The sequence below is a fragment of the Perissodus microlepis genome, chromosome 9 (assembly GCF_051167445.1).
Source record: "Perissodus microlepis isolate ML-2025 ecotype Zambia chromosome 9, ASM5116744v1, whole genome shotgun sequence".
In the NCBI taxonomy this organism is placed as follows: domain Eukaryota; kingdom Metazoa; phylum Chordata; class Actinopteri; order Cichliformes; family Cichlidae; genus Perissodus; species Perissodus microlepis.
In genome coordinates, this window is record NC_140469.1 from 9,576,121 (window position 1) to 9,597,578 (window position 21,458).

Genomic DNA, 21,458 nt, shown 5'->3' on the forward strand with positions numbered 1-21,458 from the left:
CAAACAAGAACAATCACGTTCAGTGCTGTAAGATTGAAAACACAGCAGAAGTAGGAACTTCTTGTCCTGCACCTTTATCTGATTTCAATTTCTCACATTAACCATTTTGCATTACTGCACATAAACAGAGCCGGCACAGGCAGTAAAAGACAAGATTTGTTGTGTTTGCTTTTGATATGAGTGATAATATTTAGAGAAGGGGCCGATGAACTAGGTGCGCCTGTCTGGGAAAGTGATGTGTTTGACGAGAGATTTAAGTTTTAATTGCATTTTTTCCCGCTCTGCATGCAGACGGCGTCTCGTCAACGCACAGAACTCCTGCAGCAGCAGCGGGGATGCAGAAGAAGGTCGAGACTAAAAAGTTTTCCCATTTCAGCCATAGAATCACTCGCTGGTTTTGGACTGACATTATTCTGGAGGTTTCTTTCCTACTTTAGAGGACATTTTGTGAAGTGAAAGCACTGCTATGGGTGCTTTTGTGGCTCATTTGTTGTTGGGGCGATGAATCAAACTCCAGTGAAAAACGTCACATTTGTGTTACTGCCAGAGCAGCAGAGCCTGGAATTTTTTCAGTGACCAAACAAACAAACAAACAAACAAACAAAAAAACAACCCAAAAAAGAAGAAGAAGAAGAAGAAGAAAAATCAATCTCTAGGGGAAAAAATCCATAGTCAGGAATATAGCAATACTATGCTATTCTTTTTCTCGATATGAGCATACTAATACAGTCTCTATGACATTTACAGCTAAAAGATCCCCCTTCTTTGGATGTTGCATTCTTTGAAATGCCACCAATACTTTGATCAATGTAGAAAAGTCAGTGCACAAGCAGTAAATTACAACCTCAATACGAAGGAACCTCTTTGCCTTTTATTTGTAGGCAAAAGATATTAAAGCAATCAAAGTATGTTTGTGCTGAAAACATTGAGATATTTGACCTTTTCAGAGACTCTCGTGTGATGAGAATGTCTCTGAGCTGTTGTTTGAGTGATGCAGGAGAAATTTTATACCAAGTAGTTAAATCTTAAAGAAAAAAAAATATTTACACATTAAGACATTCTGGATTTTTTTTGTGTTACTATTTTAACCAGGGAGAAGGTGTAGATGTAATTGAACTTCTTTTCAGACCGACATTACTATGCAAATCCCAGTATTATACCTTTCATCGTGTCTGGAGCGGATCTTTAACTTTAGCAGCTTTTTAAGTGAAGTATTAATCAGACCTCTTGGATATAGAGTTTGAAGTTTTGAGAGCATACAAACACTTCAAACAGTAATGTTTGTGGATTTTCTGATCACTGCTTCATCTGACAAATACAAACTGATCTGCTCCGTGCTCACTCCCGCTGTGTGTGGCTTCCCATCTGTTTACCTTGGCGCCGCCTCTCTACGAAAACATTCTTTCGCCGTTTTAAACATTTTCACGTTAAATGCTTTTTCCTGCTTTTGTACAACTCAGCGTTCTCGGTACATCATTAGGTTCGGGTTGTGCGCCTCACGTTGCAGGTCATGCTAGGACGCCTCTCTCTCACCTTTTGTTTGAAGCAGATTTTTTCATGCTGACAGTGTCTTTGCACTATACACACAGAATATATTAGTACAGTCACAAAAAACAGCGCATTTTAATGAATGTCTTTCTGTGTCGAGAACTACTAAAAAAAGCAAGTGACTCATTTTACACTGAATTTAAATCACAATGCAGCAGACTTTAAAGCATTCTTTTTCTTAAGTTGGACGCTAACAAACACAGTATAAGCAGCGGGGGTGTCGCTAATTCGCTATATACTCAATGGGAAACGCTTCTATCTGCTCGTGTTGTATTGATACAGTTCGCATAATGAAATCGTGACACTTAGTGCATCTCAGAAAGTCGTGACAAGTGCTGTAAGTGGCTCTTTCGGTGAAGCCCTTTAACCAATCTCATCTCCGTCCACAGCACCACAGATAAAACAGAACATACTGAGCGCTCTTTGCCTGCCTTGCATGTTGAGTTTGCTGTTGTGAAAAAAGTGATACTTTGCCTTATATGGAATCGATTTCTCTTTGTGTTGTTTTAGTTACTATAACATTATTGTAGGGTCTTTACTTTACAGTATGAAGCACCTTGAGGTAACTGTTGTTGTGATGTGAATATTAAGCCATGTGTTTTAAACATGTTCACAATGATATGCCTTTTCTTGTTTTTATAAAACTTCTTTTGTTTTTTCACAAAGTTTACACTGTTTATTTATTGGGTGTTTCCCAATAAATTCACTAATTGATAACACGAGATTACACTCTACTTATGCTGATGATCACTTAATATCCACATGAAGAAGCACAGGAATCAGCTTCAGGTCATAAATGTTTTTTTTTCCTGCACTTTAATGTTTTAGAATGATATATATTCAGAGATTGACACTTAAACTTTCTAAAATAGTGAAACTAGAGTTTCTGATATTTTTCTCTCCAGTCAGTAAAACTCAGACATCAGCCAATCCTAGTCCAAATATTTCGGATACACGAGAATGATGTTGAAACCCGAAGCAAACAGTGGCAATGTAATTCACAGAATTAATATCTAGCGATCAAACTTGTCTAATGAAGAAAGCTAGAATAAATTACACTACCAAAAATTATTTCTTTAAATTAAAATTTTCCCTTTTTTTTGCTTTTCTGTAAGATGTAATAAAAGTGTGGAGTCGCTCTTTAATCTCAAAATCACGTCCTCGTACTCTATTGAAGTGCCTCGTTTAGGACGCCTTTGTTAGTCGGGACAGAGATTAATGTTGAGCTGCAGGAGGTGGGCAAATAGATGTCATTGTCGTGTTGAAAAGGCCTATTAATCTGAGGTAACTTGATACAAAGATGGGTCGCGGTGGGTGAGCGCCAATTAGAAGCAATTATCACCTGTTCTGACAAAAAAAATTGACGCGAGCCGTTTTAAACCAGCGCTCGACTAGTCAGATAGATCCAAAGAGGCCTAGTAATGCGTGCCTGGAGCATAAACAGTGTTTGCAATGATGTTTTCAGTCTTTAAAGTTCTTTGTCAGAGAGTTAAAATCCATCATCCTGAAGTGTTTACTCTATTTTGTCTACCTCTTGCAGGTTTGTCACTGAGATTTGACTTGAAGGAAACAATGAAAAATTGGTGACATTTGAAAAAAAAAATACATAGGGCATGCACTGCAAAATGAGCAGGGGAAATATAAAGTGTAGACAGTAATAAATGGGCTGGAACTCAAAACGACCTGCATTCCCCTTTAAAAGAAAATGTTGATGTTGGATGACATTGTCCTGTTGTGGACTGTGAAGGGGTGATGGCTACTCAAACAGATCACAGGCAGCCTGTCAAGCAGTCAATATTGACTCAGCTGTTGTGTTGCTGGTGTGCGACACGCCTGAATAACTGAGTTACCGAGCAGCATGCATCCCGTCATTCCACTGCTTTCTCTCTATTTGAGCCATAAAGGGCGCCTGCTGATTCGACGCTGGTAATGCAGCCACAGCGAGTGTGAAATGCAGGTACAGGCTATGAAAGGAATGGCTTCGTATATATCGGGTTAGGTGGTGTTATGTGTTAGCTCTGTGTTTGTCAAGGCAGCTGGGCAGTCTTGCACGTGTGCAGTGTTTTTTTTTGTTTCTTTTTCTTCCAGCCAAAGCTTCAGGAATCACGCAGAGAGAAAAGACATCAGAGAGAGAATAGAAGAGAAAGACACAGCTGAGGGGGAGAACAGTCAGGAGCTGCACGGGGAGGGTTACGGTTCTACTTACATTTGCAGCCATTGTCCCACAAATAGCCGGGCAGACACTCCTGACACTTAGGCCCTGTAGTGCCCTCCTTACATATACAAAATCCTGTGCCATTACAGCGATCATTGACTGAGCCATAGGGATTACAATTACATTCTGGAAAAACAAAACACACACATACACACACAGGCTGGAGAAAAAAAGGGTAGTGCTTTGACTTCCCAGCACAAGTCTAGGATTTTCACAGCATGGTCTGCGGTCCTCGAGCTCTTGCTTAAGAAGGTGCTTGATTATTATAACTGGTAAAAGAATGGGAATAGATTTAAAGACTCATACAGGGAAAAATGCTACCATTTCAACTGTAATGGAGACAGAATGAGTGAGAATGAAGCTGGCTCTACATACATGAACATTTTCTATTCATTACAACATACTTGTAATTAATATAGCATTAATTTGGCTGTTTTAAAGAACACAGCGTGCAATGAGCAGATATGCAAAGCACTATCAGTAGCTTTGATTTTTTCTTTTTAGATGGACAAAGTGAGCCTATCTGAACATGCTCTTCCAAAATCTGAGTCATTCAAACAGGTAGACTAGCAAAAGATGGCAAGAGAAGACAGGAAATGTGATGAGAAGGTAGAGATGGATAATGATATGAAACAAAGATAAAGACTGAATGTTCCAGAGGAATGAGAGAGTACATTGAAATGGGCATTGTAGTAATATGTTCTTTAATTCCCTCTAATTTTTAAATGGCTCTGTAGACTTATTGTTATCCTTTGATAAGAATTTGGCTTCATCTTTAATTGCCTATTACAAACAGAAGACAGCGGTGCTCTGGCTGCAATTTGAACATAAAGCGTATAATGAAAGCAACACGCCCAGTCTCTAGTGCCTCACGCTCAACTGACCTTCCCACTTTTCAGAGCACCTGGAACACTCTGCAGTCAAAGTGACACTTATTTTGACAGTCCCTGACCATCACATTGCACCTTCTGTGTCTGTGCTGGCTGCACGCGGCTGCGCCCGAGTGACATCCAGGGGTCAGGCAAGAGGAGAGAGGTGACGGCAAGTGACAAAGTGGGGGGTCAGCGAGAGAGAGGCAGGGTGACGGCGAGTTTGGCACGCAGTAACGCCTCGGCGACTTTTAATGCCTTGTGACAGGTTTCAGCTGCTGCTCCTGAGGCCATTTCATGTATATGACATATGCACTTGTGTGGCACCTCTGACTGGCGGTGTGACTTCGCTGCAACATTTCTCTCAGAACTCTTGTTGCTTGTCAGACTCACCCCTCAGGACTCACAAATGCACCTGGCACTGAGCGCTGTGAATTCACACTACATGTGCTAGCTAAAAAATTCAACGGGGAACCGAGATACTGCCCTAGGAACCATATGAAATGCAATTTTTACACATAGACGAAGTAGATAATGCATTTTATGAATGCCTGCGTAAAAATCATGAACAAAATAACAGGAACACCAAGTGGAAATGGCCTTTTACCTCAGACATAACCATAAAGGTGGCATTGGCTTCACCAGCAAGTATTTTGACAATACTGAATACATTTGCTTGTAAGTTCCACCACCAATTTTATGTAGCCTACAGTACTGTGCGAAAGTCATAAGAGTCACCTCCAATTTTTTAAAAATATTTTGCTAGGAAAATGGAGAATAGGTGCAGTGATTATTCAAACATGTAATCATACATGGGAATGAGTATATGGTATAATCATCTTTATTCTTCAACACAGCCTGAACTCTCTTCAGCAATAGTTCTCCAGACTTCCTGAAGGAAATTCAAAGCTCTTCTTTGGAAGTTTGCTAACTTCTACTTCCTTCTCTGTCAAGATGATCCCACGCTGCTTCAATAATGTTGACGTCCAGGCTCTGGGGAGGCCAATCCATGACTGATAGCCTCCCACTGCGTGCTTTTTCTATCCAGGCATGCTGTCAGTGTGTTTGGGATCATTGTCATGCTGGAAATTCTTTCTTTCCAGATGCTATTGCATGATGGATCAAAATCTGCTGGAACTTTTCTGCATTTTTTTCAAGATCCCAAACACCACTGGCTGAAATGCAGCTCCAAACCACGACAGAGCTTCTACCATGTTTACAGATGGCTGTAGACATTTAATTTTGTATCACACTCCTGGCCTCCTTCATACATATTGATGATGTCCAAAATTTTTAATTTGGATTCAAGACTCCATCCAACCTGTAGCCACTGATTTTCTGTCCAGTTCTTGTATAATTTGGCAGAACCTCAGCTCCCCCCTTATTATTTACCTTGCTTGATAATGGCTTGTTGACAGCCACTTTTCCACTAAGACAAGTTGAGGGTTTGGTCATCAGCAGATCAACTAGAGCCAAATCTATCTCTCAGGTCCTGTGTCAGGTGTTTGCTGGAATTGTTTCTTATTTCCTAAGGACATGACTTTCAGATACTGTTCATCTGCTGCAAATAGTTTTTTTGTAAGTTCTGCCGCTTCTTATATTGTCCTCCACTTATCTGCTTTCCTAAGATTTTATAAGGGTACACATGATGCACAGACATGCCAAGCTTTTGGCTAATAGCTCTTTGAGAATCTACTTGTTGGTGCAGAAATACCATTTGATATCTGTTAAATTATGTTGTCCTTAGCATTTTATTTAATTTTTTTGTAGATTCCACAACTGGCATCTACTAAGAAAGTGCCTAAAAACACAATTTAAATTTGGTTCTTTCCCATTTGTCTGTAATGTTGGACACAACAGTGATTCATCCCGTAGGTTAGGTACCTTTTTATGCTTGAGTGATTCACACGTGTTAAGTGGCTTAACAAAAAAACACTCCTGTGTTTTGCTCACTATTGCTCAAGACCACTTTAAACATAAGAAAATCTGACTCCTGGGAAGCAAAATATTAAAAAATGAGGGGTCACTCAACACTTTTGCAAAGTGGTCTATATGTCATGTCACACAAGGTTTCAAAGGTTACCTTTGGACAAAGCAAGACTAAATGTTATCCTTAATCTATAATGTCCTAAGCTAAGGCAACATGCTTCTGTCTGTACCTTAATAATAAACATAAAGACATAACAGTGCTCTCAGTTTTCTTATCTAACTCAGCTGTATCCTAAACTATTGAACTATTTCTCCTTAATGACAGAATTTGTACAGAAAGTTGTGACAAGGCACAAACCTGCTAACGTTTCAGATGTAGCTGTTGTGACCATTTCACACTAACCAATTTCTAATCACCATGCAGCTATTCAGGAGGACATTTATTCCTCAAATTATAGTTTTCTCACCTCGCCCACATGCTAAACCTTGAAAATAGGATCATTTTGGCTTCAATATACACCTTTCAAATAAAACCTAGCTAGCAGCAAGAAATTACAATAAAACACAATATATGAGAGCTAGTAGGTAAAAATAAAGGTATATTTAATAAATGGTAAACTGCTAATTTTAATATGATGCTAAAGACTCCCTTAAGCATCACCTGCTAACACCCAGGCTAACAAGGAGATTTATGAGCAACAACCTTGTGTGAAAGCAGAAGAAGCAAAAGAGGAAGATGACTGGAGATGGAAACAGGAGAGTGTATGAGTGATGACGTGTTGGGGATGAAACTGACAATTTCTCTAATGAGGAGTCAGAGACAGGAGGTGAGGTGAAGAGAGTGTGAAAGCGTGGTGGCGGTGAAGGGGCCCGGATGGGGGACTGACCTATGCACACATTTTCATCGTCCAGTTCTGCTGAGGCATTGCGGTAGTAGCCCAGCTTGCATAGCTGGCAGTGCTGGCCCCTAGTGTTGTGCTTACAGCTCACGCAAATGACGGTGTTTAGCAGCTCGATATAGCTGCATCGGTTGGAGTGGCCGAAGCATTCGCAGTCTTGCAAAGAGAGAGCAAGTGTGAAGTGAGGAGAGGGGAGGAGGAGAGAAAAGAAGGAGAAAGAGACGCGGGCAAGAGCGTTGGAATTGTTGCTTTTGCAGCGAGTGCTACGGCGGTGGGGTTAGCAAGTCTGATGGAGGCTCCGTGGCATGCGAGGTTAAAAATGGAGATGGTATGAGGAGAAGATGTTGGGGGAAATGACGGGTAAGGTTGGTCGTGATTAGTCTCGCATGGGCATGGCCAGAGTTAGAAAAAAACAGAAGTTTCACATAAAACACCACGGCGTTAGTAGAGAGGTCACATCACTTCAAGCACACCACAGCACGAGGCGACAAAGGCTCTGAAATGACAGCACAGAGACACGATCACATCAGGAGCACCGCACAGCATGAGGCAGGTCAAACCATGAATGAAATGGATGTCTCAGCTGCTGAGAATGGCGTGTGAGGGAATTTAGAGGTTTTTGTGTAACTGAGCTCTTAATGTCAGCGGTTATCTGGTCTGAAGAGAGGATGAGATGAAACCTTTGTGTTTTCTTTTAAAACCCTTTGCAATGCCTGATGTATTACTTATCTTTAAAACCCTTAATTCATCCAACAAACATTTCTTTAGTTGTTTTTTAGTCCAACCCAACTGAGTTTTCAACAAGCAATCAGCGAGGCAAGTGAGTGTGTGGTGAATTGCAGCTGGGTGGGAAAGTGACATTGCCTACTATGCAGTCATGCTTAATTAGATAAAGCTATATTGAGTCGAAGCTGCTACAATCCATGATACTCACTGGCAGTCCTGCCCTAAGGCTTGCAGGATGGGGCGTGTCCGGCCCCAGCTCTGTTCCAGTGAGGATCAGCCCGTCACTCCGAGTGACCACTGACACCATGTGTCACAGCACAGACAGATGTGACCCTTAAGCCACACTGGCAGCTGCTTGGACAGAATGCCCACTCACAGCTCCAGGATAAAGTGGTTAGTGCAGGAGGCTTTCGTCCAAGGGATTGTGTTTATTAAGAATCTGTATTGAGGTCAGTTCTCTCTGTCCAGACACTAATAAACTCGGCACGTCTCGGAAACGAAGGTACAGCAAGTCCAGTCCACACTACCTTTCACCTAAATCAGCAAGTCTTATCCAAATGTAAGCTAAGGTCCTCTACATTAGATGCCTCCCTCTTGCAGGCATACTCTCAGAAGACAAATAATCTCTCCTTTCTAGAAATAGGCTAAGGTTATAAATCATGCACGCACAGGGAATAAAAAGTCTCAGGTACATGTTCCCCCCCAAAATAGTTGTAGCCTCAAACACCCACTTTATTTTCAGTGAAAAAAGAAATGATTCCAAGGGACTTTTATAGTGTTTAGAATACGATTCCATAGATGAATGAGTCGTCCAGTGAAAGCCATCAGTCTAGCTCTGAGCTGGAGATACGGATACAGAGTGCTCTAGCACTGGGCTAGTGTCACAAGGGTTGGGGAGGGTTGGCGGGGGGGGTAGCTCACGGGTTAACAGAAACATCAGTTCATACAGGAAGAAGGCTTTGGGTGTCATCTGGGATTGGGTGGGGACAATGTGGGAATTCCAGAGCTCCTACCTCGCTTGCTGTTTGCAACGTGGACAGAAGGGGCAGTGGACAATGCAACTTGAGGAGCTACTAGACAAATTAAAAGAAACAAACAAACAAACAAACAAAAAAACCCCATGATATTGCAATTCAACATAACACATGTAATGCCAGAGAATTAAGGATACCAAGCATCACGCCTAATAAAAATATAACAATAAAAAAGAAAAGAAAAGAAAGGAAACATACGCAATAAAGATGAATGATGGCATTGAGAAATAAGGAGTGACATTGCCAAGTGAAGCTGGCTGCGTGTAGCAGCATCTGTTACAAATGCCTTTGATTCAACAATTCAAATATTATGGACCCTCTTTTACGCTTCATTTCATTAACAAGTGCTTAGTATAATTCAAAACTGTCTGTGTATGTTTCCCCAGACAGAAACTATACCCTGACAAACTACTCTCCACCTCGGTGGAGGCCAGCCAAGAATTTTCACACTATAAATTTGTGCACAGCTGCGTGGGTAAGGAAACTGGCTAGCAGTGAACACATCAATCCCTCCATTCTTTTATGGCTATAAAGCAAACAGTGGGGAAAAGGAAATAATGGGCCCGGCCTCTGCCATTGTACCAGGTGACATAAGCCCTTGCCACATACATTGTGAGCGCTTGGCTGCAGTCATGGAAACACAGAGCTGAACGGTTGTGCGCTAGTTGTGAGGTGGCTGAACACGGCATCTACATGATGGATTAAGCTAATCCAACTAAGGCCAACACTTTCAAAAAAAGACAAAAGTGAAACCTCTCCTGCTTTTCTATCTAATGAGCTAACATGGTGCTGAGAGCTGAGCACCTAACTGAAACAGTGTTAATGTATAAATCAGAACTGCAGCAACCTCTTGAGCCTCCAGGGTGCGACAGGCTGACTTATAATGTTTTTGGGCTTTTCAAGAAGCCAGGAAAAAGGGAAGGATAGTTTGGGCTACCAAAGAGTCATTTTTGACAACTATACAAACACCTGAAGTAAATGAATCTGCAAAACAAAAACATAATTGTTGCATAATCTTAGATGCCTACCTTCTTTTCGGTTAGCGACACCTAGGGATGACACATTCGGCCGAACTGCGTGCAATTGAGAGAAATCAGGAGTTAATGATGTGTCCTCGTTTGATGCACTTTACAAATCATCTAAAGAGGGGAGACTATGTGGTAGTGGACACAGACAACTGGAGATATGAACATGTCCAGCATGACTCAGATCTGTAAATCAGGAAACAGCACGATGGGGCAGGGCTGACATGGACGGGCAGAGAATGCATCCAAAGAGCCATTAAAAGGACGTCGGAGAGACGTTGTATGTAATTCGTGTGACGTCCATGACCTTGCTGTGCAACTGTATGTTTATGGCAATGGCAATGATGAGTGGGAAAAAAAACTGAAGACAAAAGATCAAGAAAAAAACCCAAACTCAGTTAAACTTAGTATTTAGGTCATGATTTATGCAAGGGACTCTATGTATAGCAAATGAAGACGTTAGGGGGCATTTTGTTTAATTCATCACATTGACTGAGTAATCAATATCTAATTACAGTGTATTTCTGGTGGAGGAATAACAATGAATAAATAATGGCAGGTGTTGGGACTTGGAATGACGGACTGCTGTGGGTAGCATAACCTCATAATTACATACAAGTCAGTATTTCCGTGTCAGGGAAATACTTTGCGGTTGGAAATGGAGAGGACTCAAGCAAAGGGAGGAATACGGATAAGTTTCCTCATCGTGCCCCTTCATCTCTTCACTTGATCTTTCTGTCCTTTCGCTATTGACTCCATGAATCATGCAATCTTGGGTAATTAACATCCAGCGGTGTCTTGGCAAGAAGCCACTTACTCTAACTATGTGTGAATAGAGAATATGACTGCTGTTCACCAAGTGCAATCCTTTAAATAATGACTTTTTTCCCTTGTGAAATAATGGTTTCGAATCTTTTTTATTTTTTTTTTGTAAGTGGGCTGGATTTCAATAAAACATTAGTTTTGAGGTTTGTATGTCTTTAGAGAGTGACAGTCACTTTAAATACCCTCAGTGCTGATTTCAAAACTGCTCAAACAAAAGAAGAATTTGATTCTTCGTGGGGATTCTGGCATCGGTGACGACTTTGACGTCTCCGCTGGGTCTGAGTCACACGAGTCACAGAATGAAATGCTGTTTGAAAATAAGATATTAACAAATAAAGAACTTTTTAAAAAAGCTCTTTTTTGAAATCTACTTTGAAATACTTTGTTCGTGTGATAATCACTTAGCAGTGAAGCCGTTTGGTCAAAACAGCTGCAAAAAAAGGCTCTGCCAGGAACATTTGGAGGGGAAAAAAGGTGAGAACGCTGCACTGTCTAGATCTGAAATGTCGAACAGCTGATCTAATTGCTAAAGTATGATGATATTCAATCACAACCTGTTTCCAAAAAAAGTTGTGGTGCTGTGTGAAATGTATTTCAACATAAAGCACAATCCTTGTCAAATCATTTACCTGAAAACGGCACAAAGACATTGAAAAAAAAAATCCAGGTTTGATCATTTTAAATTTGCTGCCAGCATCAAGTAAAGAAGGCTGAGTAAACAAAAGCCTGGAACCTGTGTAGCATCAAAAATAAAACAAAGTAAGACAAAAATATTAAACAACTGTTGAAACATCTCCTAACTAATTGGTTATATTAGCATAAGGTCAGTAACACGACCGATTATCAAAAAGAGCAAGAAAGCCTCTCAGAGGTAGCGATGGAGAGGCGTCTGCTCCTCTGTGTATTACTGGGTGTGCAAACAGTTCAACAACGATTCTCTGTGCTAAATTTGAAAGGGATTTAATAATACACGGTACATAATATCATCAGTAGATTCAGAGAATATTGAGACATCTCTTTACATAATGAACAAGGCTGCGATCTTCTTGGGCCTTCGAACGGCACATTTGGTTCTGGAAATCACTGCATGAGCTCAGGAACACTCAGCAAACACAGTTCAAAGCTGCAAATACAAAAGAGCCACGCTAAAGGAGAAGACAACAAGAAGTAAAGAAAATTGCCTTTTTCTGAACCTGAGCTCATTTAAGATGAGCTGAGGTCAGGCATTTAATGTTATCTGTGCACAGTCCAAAATCCAGCCTTCATGCTGGTAAATGGCTGCTTTGGTGTACACTGGGTACTTTGCAAATTTATAAAGTAATGCTATAAATGTTAAACAATACATATAGGTTCTTAAGCAACAATGCTGGCATTTTTTTTTTCTTTAGAGAAGGTTTTGCTTATTTCATGAAGATAATACAGCTCCAGAAAGTCTCAATGTATTGTCTTTGTACCACTTTCAGTGAAATATAGTTTCAAATCATAACAATAATTTTATTTTCATTTTACACATTTCCCAAACTTGCATTCTTTTGGAAACAGGGTTTCTGTGTTGGCAACTGACGGGATGTAATGCACATCTAGGTTCCATTAATTATTTTGTTATGGGGAATATTCAGGAGTGAAATGAGTGGTGACAGATTTTAATCAATGCCATACTTATAATGAAATGCAATCTTGCACAGCCAGAATTGTTTTTTAAAATATTAATTTTACTTTAATGGTCTGCATTAGGCAATTCTGCCTGGCTTAATAAACTTGAAATAGAATTGAGGCAAGTCAATAAGGAATTCAATTACCTTCAAAAAACAACATAAAAAGTGCAGGGCTTTGTTTTTTCTCCCCCAAACAGTAGCTTTGTTTCCAATCCTTAAAAAAACAAACCTCAAGGACATCATAACCTTTTCCCCCCCTTAGCCTGTTCTTACTTTATTAATAATGTGACTTAACGTTGGTTTGTGTTTGCGCTGAAAATGGCCTCATCCTCTTCAGTGTGCTTAAAAAATAAGACAGTCAGCATGTTTCATTTTTTTGTGTTTTGTTGGTTCTGTGGAAGGCTGCTGCAACAAGACAGCCACTCGTGAGAAATCTAAATCCCCGCGGGCCAATCTGGATGAGAAACGAAGACTTTGGTTTGTCGGAGTGTCCTTTCTACATCACCCATCCTCCCTCCCCAAAACACACACACGTACACACACACGCACTTATCAGCATGCACACCCGTCCTGTAAAGGATTTGAGGACAGCTGTTGGACATGGTCTGGCCTGGCATTTTGGAAGGGACGGAGAGGATGGATGTGCAGCAGTGAATATGTACGTGTACACAGCATGTATGAAGAGCATGCCCACACACACTAAGCACTAATAATGCCGTGCATGAAGACGAAGCACAATTCGGAGGCAAGCAGTGGAAGACTGTAGTTGGGTTAGGGTGGGGGGGTGAAATTGGTCGTCTTGGCCACATGTCCATTTCTGACTCATGACGTCATAGCATCAGACTTTATAACAAGTGTTCACTTACTGAGTAAGCTACCACACTAAAGCCTGATTAATAACCACCCGGGAACAATCCCTACGTCGCTCGCAGCACGTTTTAGGAAACTTGCCCAGAAGTCGTCTTAGCCTTTAAATGATAAAAACAAGACAAGCACGCATGTGTCCTTTGGGGAACCTTGGGTTGGCTTGAGCACACAATTGGATATTAAATGAAAACAATTTACTACTGAGCTTAAAAAGAGCTCACAAATAATTGGAAATATTGAAAAATGCTGTTGATTTTAATTTAACAGGTAACTTCATCATGGAGCGGGCAATTTATTAATCAATCCGCTGCCCCGGGAATAGAGGATACTCATGAAGAACAGGGCGATGGGAAAAAAAAAAAGAAAAAAGATTAAGGCGAACTGAGCCAGGCTGTGAATGCACTTTGACTTGTTCAATACAGTCCTATGTTTCCTGCATCACACAGCCTTCCAGGCAGCGGTAACTTGAGACATGGCACCTCTCTTCTTCCTCCTCCTCCTCCTGAGGGGCTACTGTTTGACGAAGATAATACCAGCCGAGGCGCTTGCGGCTTATATTAAAATGACCTCCTGTGACATTACACTGTCAGAGAGGTCTTGGCACTTTAATAAAGTCTAGATGCCATTTATTTATAATGCATGGGAGAGAAGGAGGGGAAAAAAACAAAACAAATGACATTTGCCATGCAGAGCCAGGCAAGTATTATCTGGTTGAGTTGAATCAGGATAAAGTAAATTAATATGCCCACATTATGACAATATAGCCCCCAGCTATGGCTTATCCCTCCCCCTAACCAAAAAAAAAAAAGGTTAGTCGACAGTTGCTGAGTGATTTTTCATAAGATTGGAATCAGAAATGAACACCTGGCAATGGGTTTAGGGGTGTACGGTGAAGGGTAGGACAGTAGGCAAAGCAAAGCATCAAGCAGTCTTATTGTTTACTTGTAACTGTTTACTTACTAACTGGACCAATGTTACTAGGAATACCTGCAAGAGAGGAAGAGAAAACAACAATTAATATTAAGGCACATAACACAGACATTAGAAAAAGTTACTTTTGCCATCCGTCCTCACGGGGGACTGACTTCCAGCAGCAACATCCGTGATTCATGCTGTTGAACTCTACCCCTGAAACCACGACATCTAAAGCAATGCCTGCAGTGTGCACAATGATTTAATGGCGTTGCCCGTACCCGTTTATCCTTACGTCTGCTTGGTGTCTTGTGGTTTTCCTCTGTTATTTGTCTTTTGATGTGTCTGCTGTTGGCAGTGTAAGATAAGGTCACTGCTGCCCTCTCCCACAGCTAAAGGTGCACACCCCTAAATGTCACAAAAATCACTGGAAAACCCATGTCAGGCTCATGACAGTCATGGGATACTTTTGTGATTAGTGAACAGTGCCTGTTTTCATGAGAATTAAGTTGTCAGCACATATTCCAACACACGCAAATATCAAATGGCATCAACTCAGTCTCTGACACCAAAGGAGGACATATCTTATCCTGTTGCCTAACCGCCCATCCCTCCGCCGAACAATCTCTTGAGCCAGGCGGCCGCTGAGCAGATAATACAGTCTGTCTCATGCCCACGGTGACCAGATCTCTCCCACACCAGTACATTGGCTGGCTGTGGATCTGAGCACGCTAAGACGTTCACAGGCTTCTTCCGCCGAACCAACCGCTATCATCTTGGTTTGGGTTTTAATTAGGACCTCAGGACCGAGTGACGCACATTTGTGGCTGCATCAGACAGCACGAAGCAAAGATGATGTCAGACAAAGTGCCGAGGACTCTGCCACGTTTCTTTCTTGAATCGGTATTCCTCAAAGGCACGTGAATGCACCAGCTGTGTATTTTTGGTCAGCGTTTGTCTTCAGAGGAATTTGCTCTCAACTCTACTTTTTCTAATCATCCCTTTAAGGCGAGGCCCTCCCTCCCATTCGCTCTACCCCCTGCCCTCATTAAGGCAGTCTGCCCACCAAAACAAACAACCTGCTCGCCATGAAAAGAGAAGCATGCTGTGCAAGAGTACCCATACTTCTTCTAAACAGTAGAAACAGAAATGAAATAAGAAGAGATCTCACTCTCCCTCCAGCTCACATCTCTCCTATCATTCGCTCGCTATCACACCTGCTGCTGAAGAAGCTGAGAAGGCACATGTGCAGGAGTTTTGGTGGGGTCTTTCATCTAATGGAGCCGTCACGAAATATCTCCAAGTACTCAGGGGAAACGAGGGTTTCCCGAGTGTGTGTGTTTGTGTTCGTGCACTTTGATCAAACTGCTGTCATTCAATCACTCTTCCTCTGATCTCTGCCTGCCGGTTGTATTTAGGAGCCAAAGCTATGACCTGCTTGATAACCGTGAAGTACAAAAGTCTATGCTGACACATGGAGACAGAGTGTAATGGGTGTCAGACCTCAAGGGGGTGGACAGATGCTAACCATGAGACAGGAAGGATGAGGCAGAAACCATCAGGATCCCAGTCATTTTCATTGTCACACTCGGATTTGGGAAGTTGGGCTGGATACAATCATTTGCAAATGAAAGCTGCTACCTCACAAAACACAGTGCAACAGAAAAAAATAGTTTTTTTTGTTGTTTTTCCTAAATAGAGGCCAACAAGTATGAAAAAATTGTTGGGAGACGGGCATGCCAGAGGCAGTGTTTCATTAGTCTTCTTTTCACACAGGTCCTGGTTGATCGCTAATCAAAGCCACAGAGAGCAACAGATATGCTGCACATATGTTCATGTTAAATACCTAATGTGCAGTGCATGAACAGAGAGCATCACAATGAAGTTATCATATTTTTTTTGTACATAGAGATATCCATTAAAATCCACTGCCCCTGTGAAATAAATGTGCATGTAATGAAACCGAATATTCACGAAGAATTTTAGGTCCTTAACTGAACTGTAAAAAGAAAAAAAGGGGGTGGGGCTTGCAGTGCTACAGAGGGGCTGGTTAAGTAGCTGACAGAGCAATAATACACAAACGTTATCTGCATCTAGTGTGAAAGATTAGCAGGGGGACCCACTATGTTTAATGGAAAAGGATATAAATAAAGAAGCAGAGCTGGTGTGTGTGTGTGTGTGTGTGTGTGTGTGTGTGTGTGAGAGAGAGAGAGAGATCACTAGGTCTTGTTATTACTGTACAGACTTTCATTAGTGTGCACCACAGAAAGTTTACAATTTAAGTAGAGATATTCTTCATAACAGAGAAAATATTCACTATGGGCTCCACTGTACCAGCTACACAAATGCCAAACAGATCACAGCGGTCTAAAAGCCATGTGTTCATTATGCAGCGCGGTCTGTCCTCCACCCATCCTCAGGTTAAGTGTATCTATAAAAACTGTATAAATCATGTTTCGTAAAAAGACGTGGTTCACAGTGATCACTCATTTGACAAATTACACTTTGCCACTTCACTGGGCTCAAGGCCATAGAACTTTTCCTCTCAGGTCATAATCTCAGACACCAGTGGCCTGTCATTACAATTATTCAGTGCTTTAGGCACAGCCTGTGGGGTCCTAGCAGATCCATGGATCTCATGTCAGGTCACTGAAATGATTTTTAACCGCCATCGTTTCCAATTCCCCTTCACCTGCCCGGCCTCACCATTATGGGCCACTGGCTCCAATCTAATTTTGTCTTATCGCACAGGAAGAGCATTAGCAGCCGCATTTGTTGACTCCATTGATTTTTATGTGTTGCGCAGAGATCGCAGTTCTGAGCTGCTAGGCTGGTGAACATGATCTCCTCGGGCCGTGTGATTCACCGCACATTTGGGGTCAGCACATATGACACATGTGCAGATCGGTGCATTACAATACAGTGCAGGCCGACTCATGTGGGGCATCAACCGATTTGCAACAAATCTCACTTCACAGTGTGGTTAGAAGTCTCATTGCTTGATGTTTACTCTATATCGGATGGCTTCCAGCTATGCTGTCAAGCATCCAAGATCTCACTAATGGATTATCAGAAACCCATAATAAAATGTTCTCCCATGGATATTCAGCCTTTAAATCTTTGGCATGCATTCTGTTGCATCACTGAACTGGCTCGTCTGTCATTTATTCAGTGTGTCTGCACATGTGCAGAAAGGGCACTCATCTTAGGAAAATTTCTGCATGCTTTCTAGATTTTACTGTCAAGAGCGTTTGTTAGCATGGAGCTCAGCTGGTGTGTGCTTGCGCGTGTATGACCGTGCGTGTCGCTGTGTTGTTTCTGTCTGTATCACTTCTCTTCTGACCTTCAATGTGTCTCACCTGTTTGCTTTGGCAATACCTGGACTTCCCTGGAAAGGCGCTTATCAGCTGAATTTCCACCGCAGGCAAAGTTGGTAATTACTTTCCGAGGCTGCCATCGTTTTATAGCAATCCATCATCATCTAGAGCTCTTTGGCTATATAGAGCTCAGTGGTGGTGACAGGCATTGCTAACTGGTTAGCAGCGGAAAGACTGCCAAAACACAAGCATACAGCATGCAAGCTGATTGAATTCCTCAGGAGCAAAATTACGTCTTGCCCGGCTTCCCTGCTACGTGTAGATGTGAATTGAAGGTGGCAAGCTTTAAAGTCCCCAAGAGCCAAGATGGACAAAGCACAGTTAAGATTTCAGGGATGGAACGAGGTGTGCATCAGTGGCAGCACGAAAAGTGAGAAGGAGGGGGGGAAAAATCTGGAGATGGAAGAAACAAATATTTGAAAGAAAGATTACCGTCACAGCTGCACAGAGCCGAGATGTGGAAAAGACAGAGTAAACAAGCTTGGTCTCTGGGGTGGTTGGGGGTGTTGTGGGGGAGAAAAAGAAAGAGAGGGAGAAAGACAGAGTGAGCATGAAACAAAAGAAAGAGATGGAGCGAGCACAGGCAGAGGCAAGAAGAAGAAGGAGGAGAGAAAAAGGTAGCGGGGAAGATGGGCAGCAGGAGAAGCAGAATGACAGGATGCAAAACAACAGCCAATAAGTTTTATAGAGAACAAAGAAGGAGAATGGGGGTAAAATGAAAATTCAAATGAGTGGGTGTTATACATGAGAGCAAAGCTCCTGAATGAATGTGTGTAGATGCATAAACATATGGCACTAATTGAAATCACAGTAGAGCTCAGAGATGATGAAAAACCCACATTTAAAACATGGTTTATTGGACCTCACTTAAATTCAAAAGGCAGACCTTCCTTTTTATCGAGCCATGAAGCTAAACAAAAGAAGAAAACACTAAGCGCTAATTTTCTTTAAATGATATCTTTAACAAATGTACTGTGTGGATTGGTTAGTAAAGCAAAGTCTTACTACTGCAGTTGGTAAAACATTACACAGGATTCATTTTAATGCTTTTCGCAAAAGAACCCTTTTTTAAGACGGGTGTTTATATCTGCCCAAGTACAGTAATTGTGAGAAAGAGTGAGCTTTATTCCACGGTGGCACCATCAGTTCCTGAGGGATTTGGTCTTGCTGCTGAAACACATAAATCTCACAAAAGGAGGAAGATCGATCAGGCAACCTAAATATGTGTGTGCGCATGTGTGTGTTTGTTCACATTCCTATGATCAGCTCCCTCAAGTTGGCACTCATTATAGAAAAACCACACAAGGAAAACAATAACATGCTATGTGTAAGTCAAATGAAATAATACTTGATATTGTCACTGCCGGCTCCAGATATCACAGCGCTTCTCATCATGCTAATGTGGAACGTGGGAGAGGCAAGGTGTTCTGCGTGAGTGGGATACTGAGGGTTGGGGGTGGATCTTCTCTTCCAGCTGGGGGGTGGGGAATGAATCCTGCTGGAGAAATCCACTGCATGTTCGCGCCTTTCACTGCTTTGATCAAAGGGGATCCATAAACTCTGAGGCTGGCTTTAGCTAAATCTGAACAAGTGCCTCTTAATCCTTCTCTGATAAGCCAATCTATTCATTTTATCAAGATGCAGATGGAACAAATCGGGACTTAATTAATCTGAATGTTAGGCGTCGTTGGATAAATATGACATTCTCTGAGTGCAAGGAAGTTGCAAAAGTTTAAAAGAAAAGAAGAAAAACTATCTATCATTTCCTCCTTACTACGGCCATTAAAATGTCTAGACACTAGCACCAAAGACTTTCAATTAGCAGTGTCAGTCAAACACATCACACGATGAAAAACCTGCGCGCCGGCCCCTCGATAAACCAAAGCATACATGTGTGCCATGCAACAGTGTGATCGTCATAAAAAGGTAATGGCTACAGGTGACTGGTAGGATATGTTATTATGGCTGCCATAACAGCTATCATCAAACTCAATGACTGAACTTTTACAAGGCTGTCACAGTGCAGCAGAGCCATGCTCCCCTCATAACTTCACTGCTTACATCCCCGTGCTGACACTGGTCACAACCTTCAAAAGCCTTTCTCTTTCCTGTCCCACCAGCTTGTCTTTCACTGGTGATGTTCATCGTTTCTTCCATCTGCATTCCATGAAGACAGAATACACCTATACATGCATGAGTGCATATACTGTAAGGAGATATGAAAGCAATTTGAAATGGATTTGAAGGCAGTGTCAGTAGTGACGCACAAGTACAAAGCTGGTCTTATTTTAAATCTTAAGGAAATTCATATGTGTTTGTGTGACTTCACAGACTACCCGCTTCCTATTGTTCTACTTCCCCATGCTGTCTGCTACAGCTCATTCACTGCTGAACATGTAGCAGCTAAGGATGTATGCTTTTATTTTTAAAAGTGGTTTAGTAATATCCTAAAACAGGTCAGCACTGCAGCCTATCCCAGCTCGTATGTTGTTTCTTTCCAAGTTAAAACTCACAGCTGCCAGAGCTTCCTTCCTGTTAAAAAGGAGTTTTTCCTTCCCACATTCACCATGTGCTTGCTCATAGAGGGTTGTCTTACTGTTGGGGCTTTAACTTAGAATAGAAAATTTGGTGCTATATAAATAAAAATGAATTGAACTGATTTGGAGTATAAATGAGTGTTTAGGTGTTAGTTTAGCTACTGAGAAGAAAATATTGATCACTAAACATATTAACTCAGTTTCTCTTAACTTTCTTTTCACACATGCACAGCTTTGTTTTAATCTAACCACATATATTGATATGTGAGCTTCATGTTGGTTACTTTTAAAAAGTCAGGTCAGCAGGCAGTCTTACTAGGTTGGACCTACAGCATGCAGAGTGCACCCAGCCCCATTATGGTAGACAGAAGGTGACTACTGCACATTTCTCTCATGTGTCTTTGTGAGTTGCTTAGCTCACCGAAAGGGACGGATGTACTGAAGAAATTGCTCAATTATGCATTTTTGCAAATGAGATCGCTCCTTTTCTCCCACTTTGTGCCTATGTGTGATGGGTGGGGGCAGCTGTCTTTCTCACCGTGCAGCACACTTGCACACAGAGAAGCCGTGCTCTTAGCGACATCGTTAGAGTGAACTAAATGTTCAAAAGTGCGATTACACTTCGCTAAAGCTGACGTGCAAGAAGTGCTTTACACATATGGTAAAAGTCACATGTGCACCATGGATCTCTCCATCACTGCTGTGGGTGCGTCTGAATGAAGTGCTGAGGAGCATTAACTGAAAAGTGAGTTACATCAGAATAACAGAATGCTGCCACTTTAACAGACTGATGAAGTCAGGAATGTTACCTACAGATAAGGACAACATTATAGTCACCCTGAAAGCTGAAAGTGTTTTTGAAACAGAGCAAGGTATTTTCAACATAGAAGTTCTAAACATGCAAATTTTCTTTAGAGATCATAAATCATATCATAAAATTCGCACACAATAACAGAATAATAAAAAAAATTGACCAGGGTCGATGTTATTAGCCTACTGAAAACAGATCTTTTTGTAGACCAATAGCTGTGAAAACACGT

General features: G+C 41.5%; 1 protein-coding gene across 6 annotated transcripts in view; it reads right to left on the minus strand.

Moving 5' to 3' along the window:
• Positions 1-21,458, minus strand: part of ntng1a (netrin g1a) — a 117,994-nt gene that overhangs the window by 6,112 nt on the left and 90,424 nt on the right. For 2 of the 6 annotated variants that reach the window (XM_084938935.1, XM_084938934.1), the window contains exons 5-7: positions 14,553-14,579; positions 7,449-7,616; positions 3,755-3,889 (exon numbers count right to left, since the gene is read on the minus strand). In XM_084938935.1, the coding sequence (XP_084795061.1) occupies positions 3,755-3,889; positions 7,449-7,616; positions 14,553-14,579 (330 nt within the window). Of the gene's footprint in view, positions 1-3,754; positions 3,890-7,448; positions 7,617-10,248; positions 10,294-14,552; positions 14,580-21,458 lie in introns of all 6 variants that reach the window. The other 4 variants (XM_084938936.1, XM_084938937.1, XM_084938938.1 and 1 more) reach the window with 4 other exon arrangements.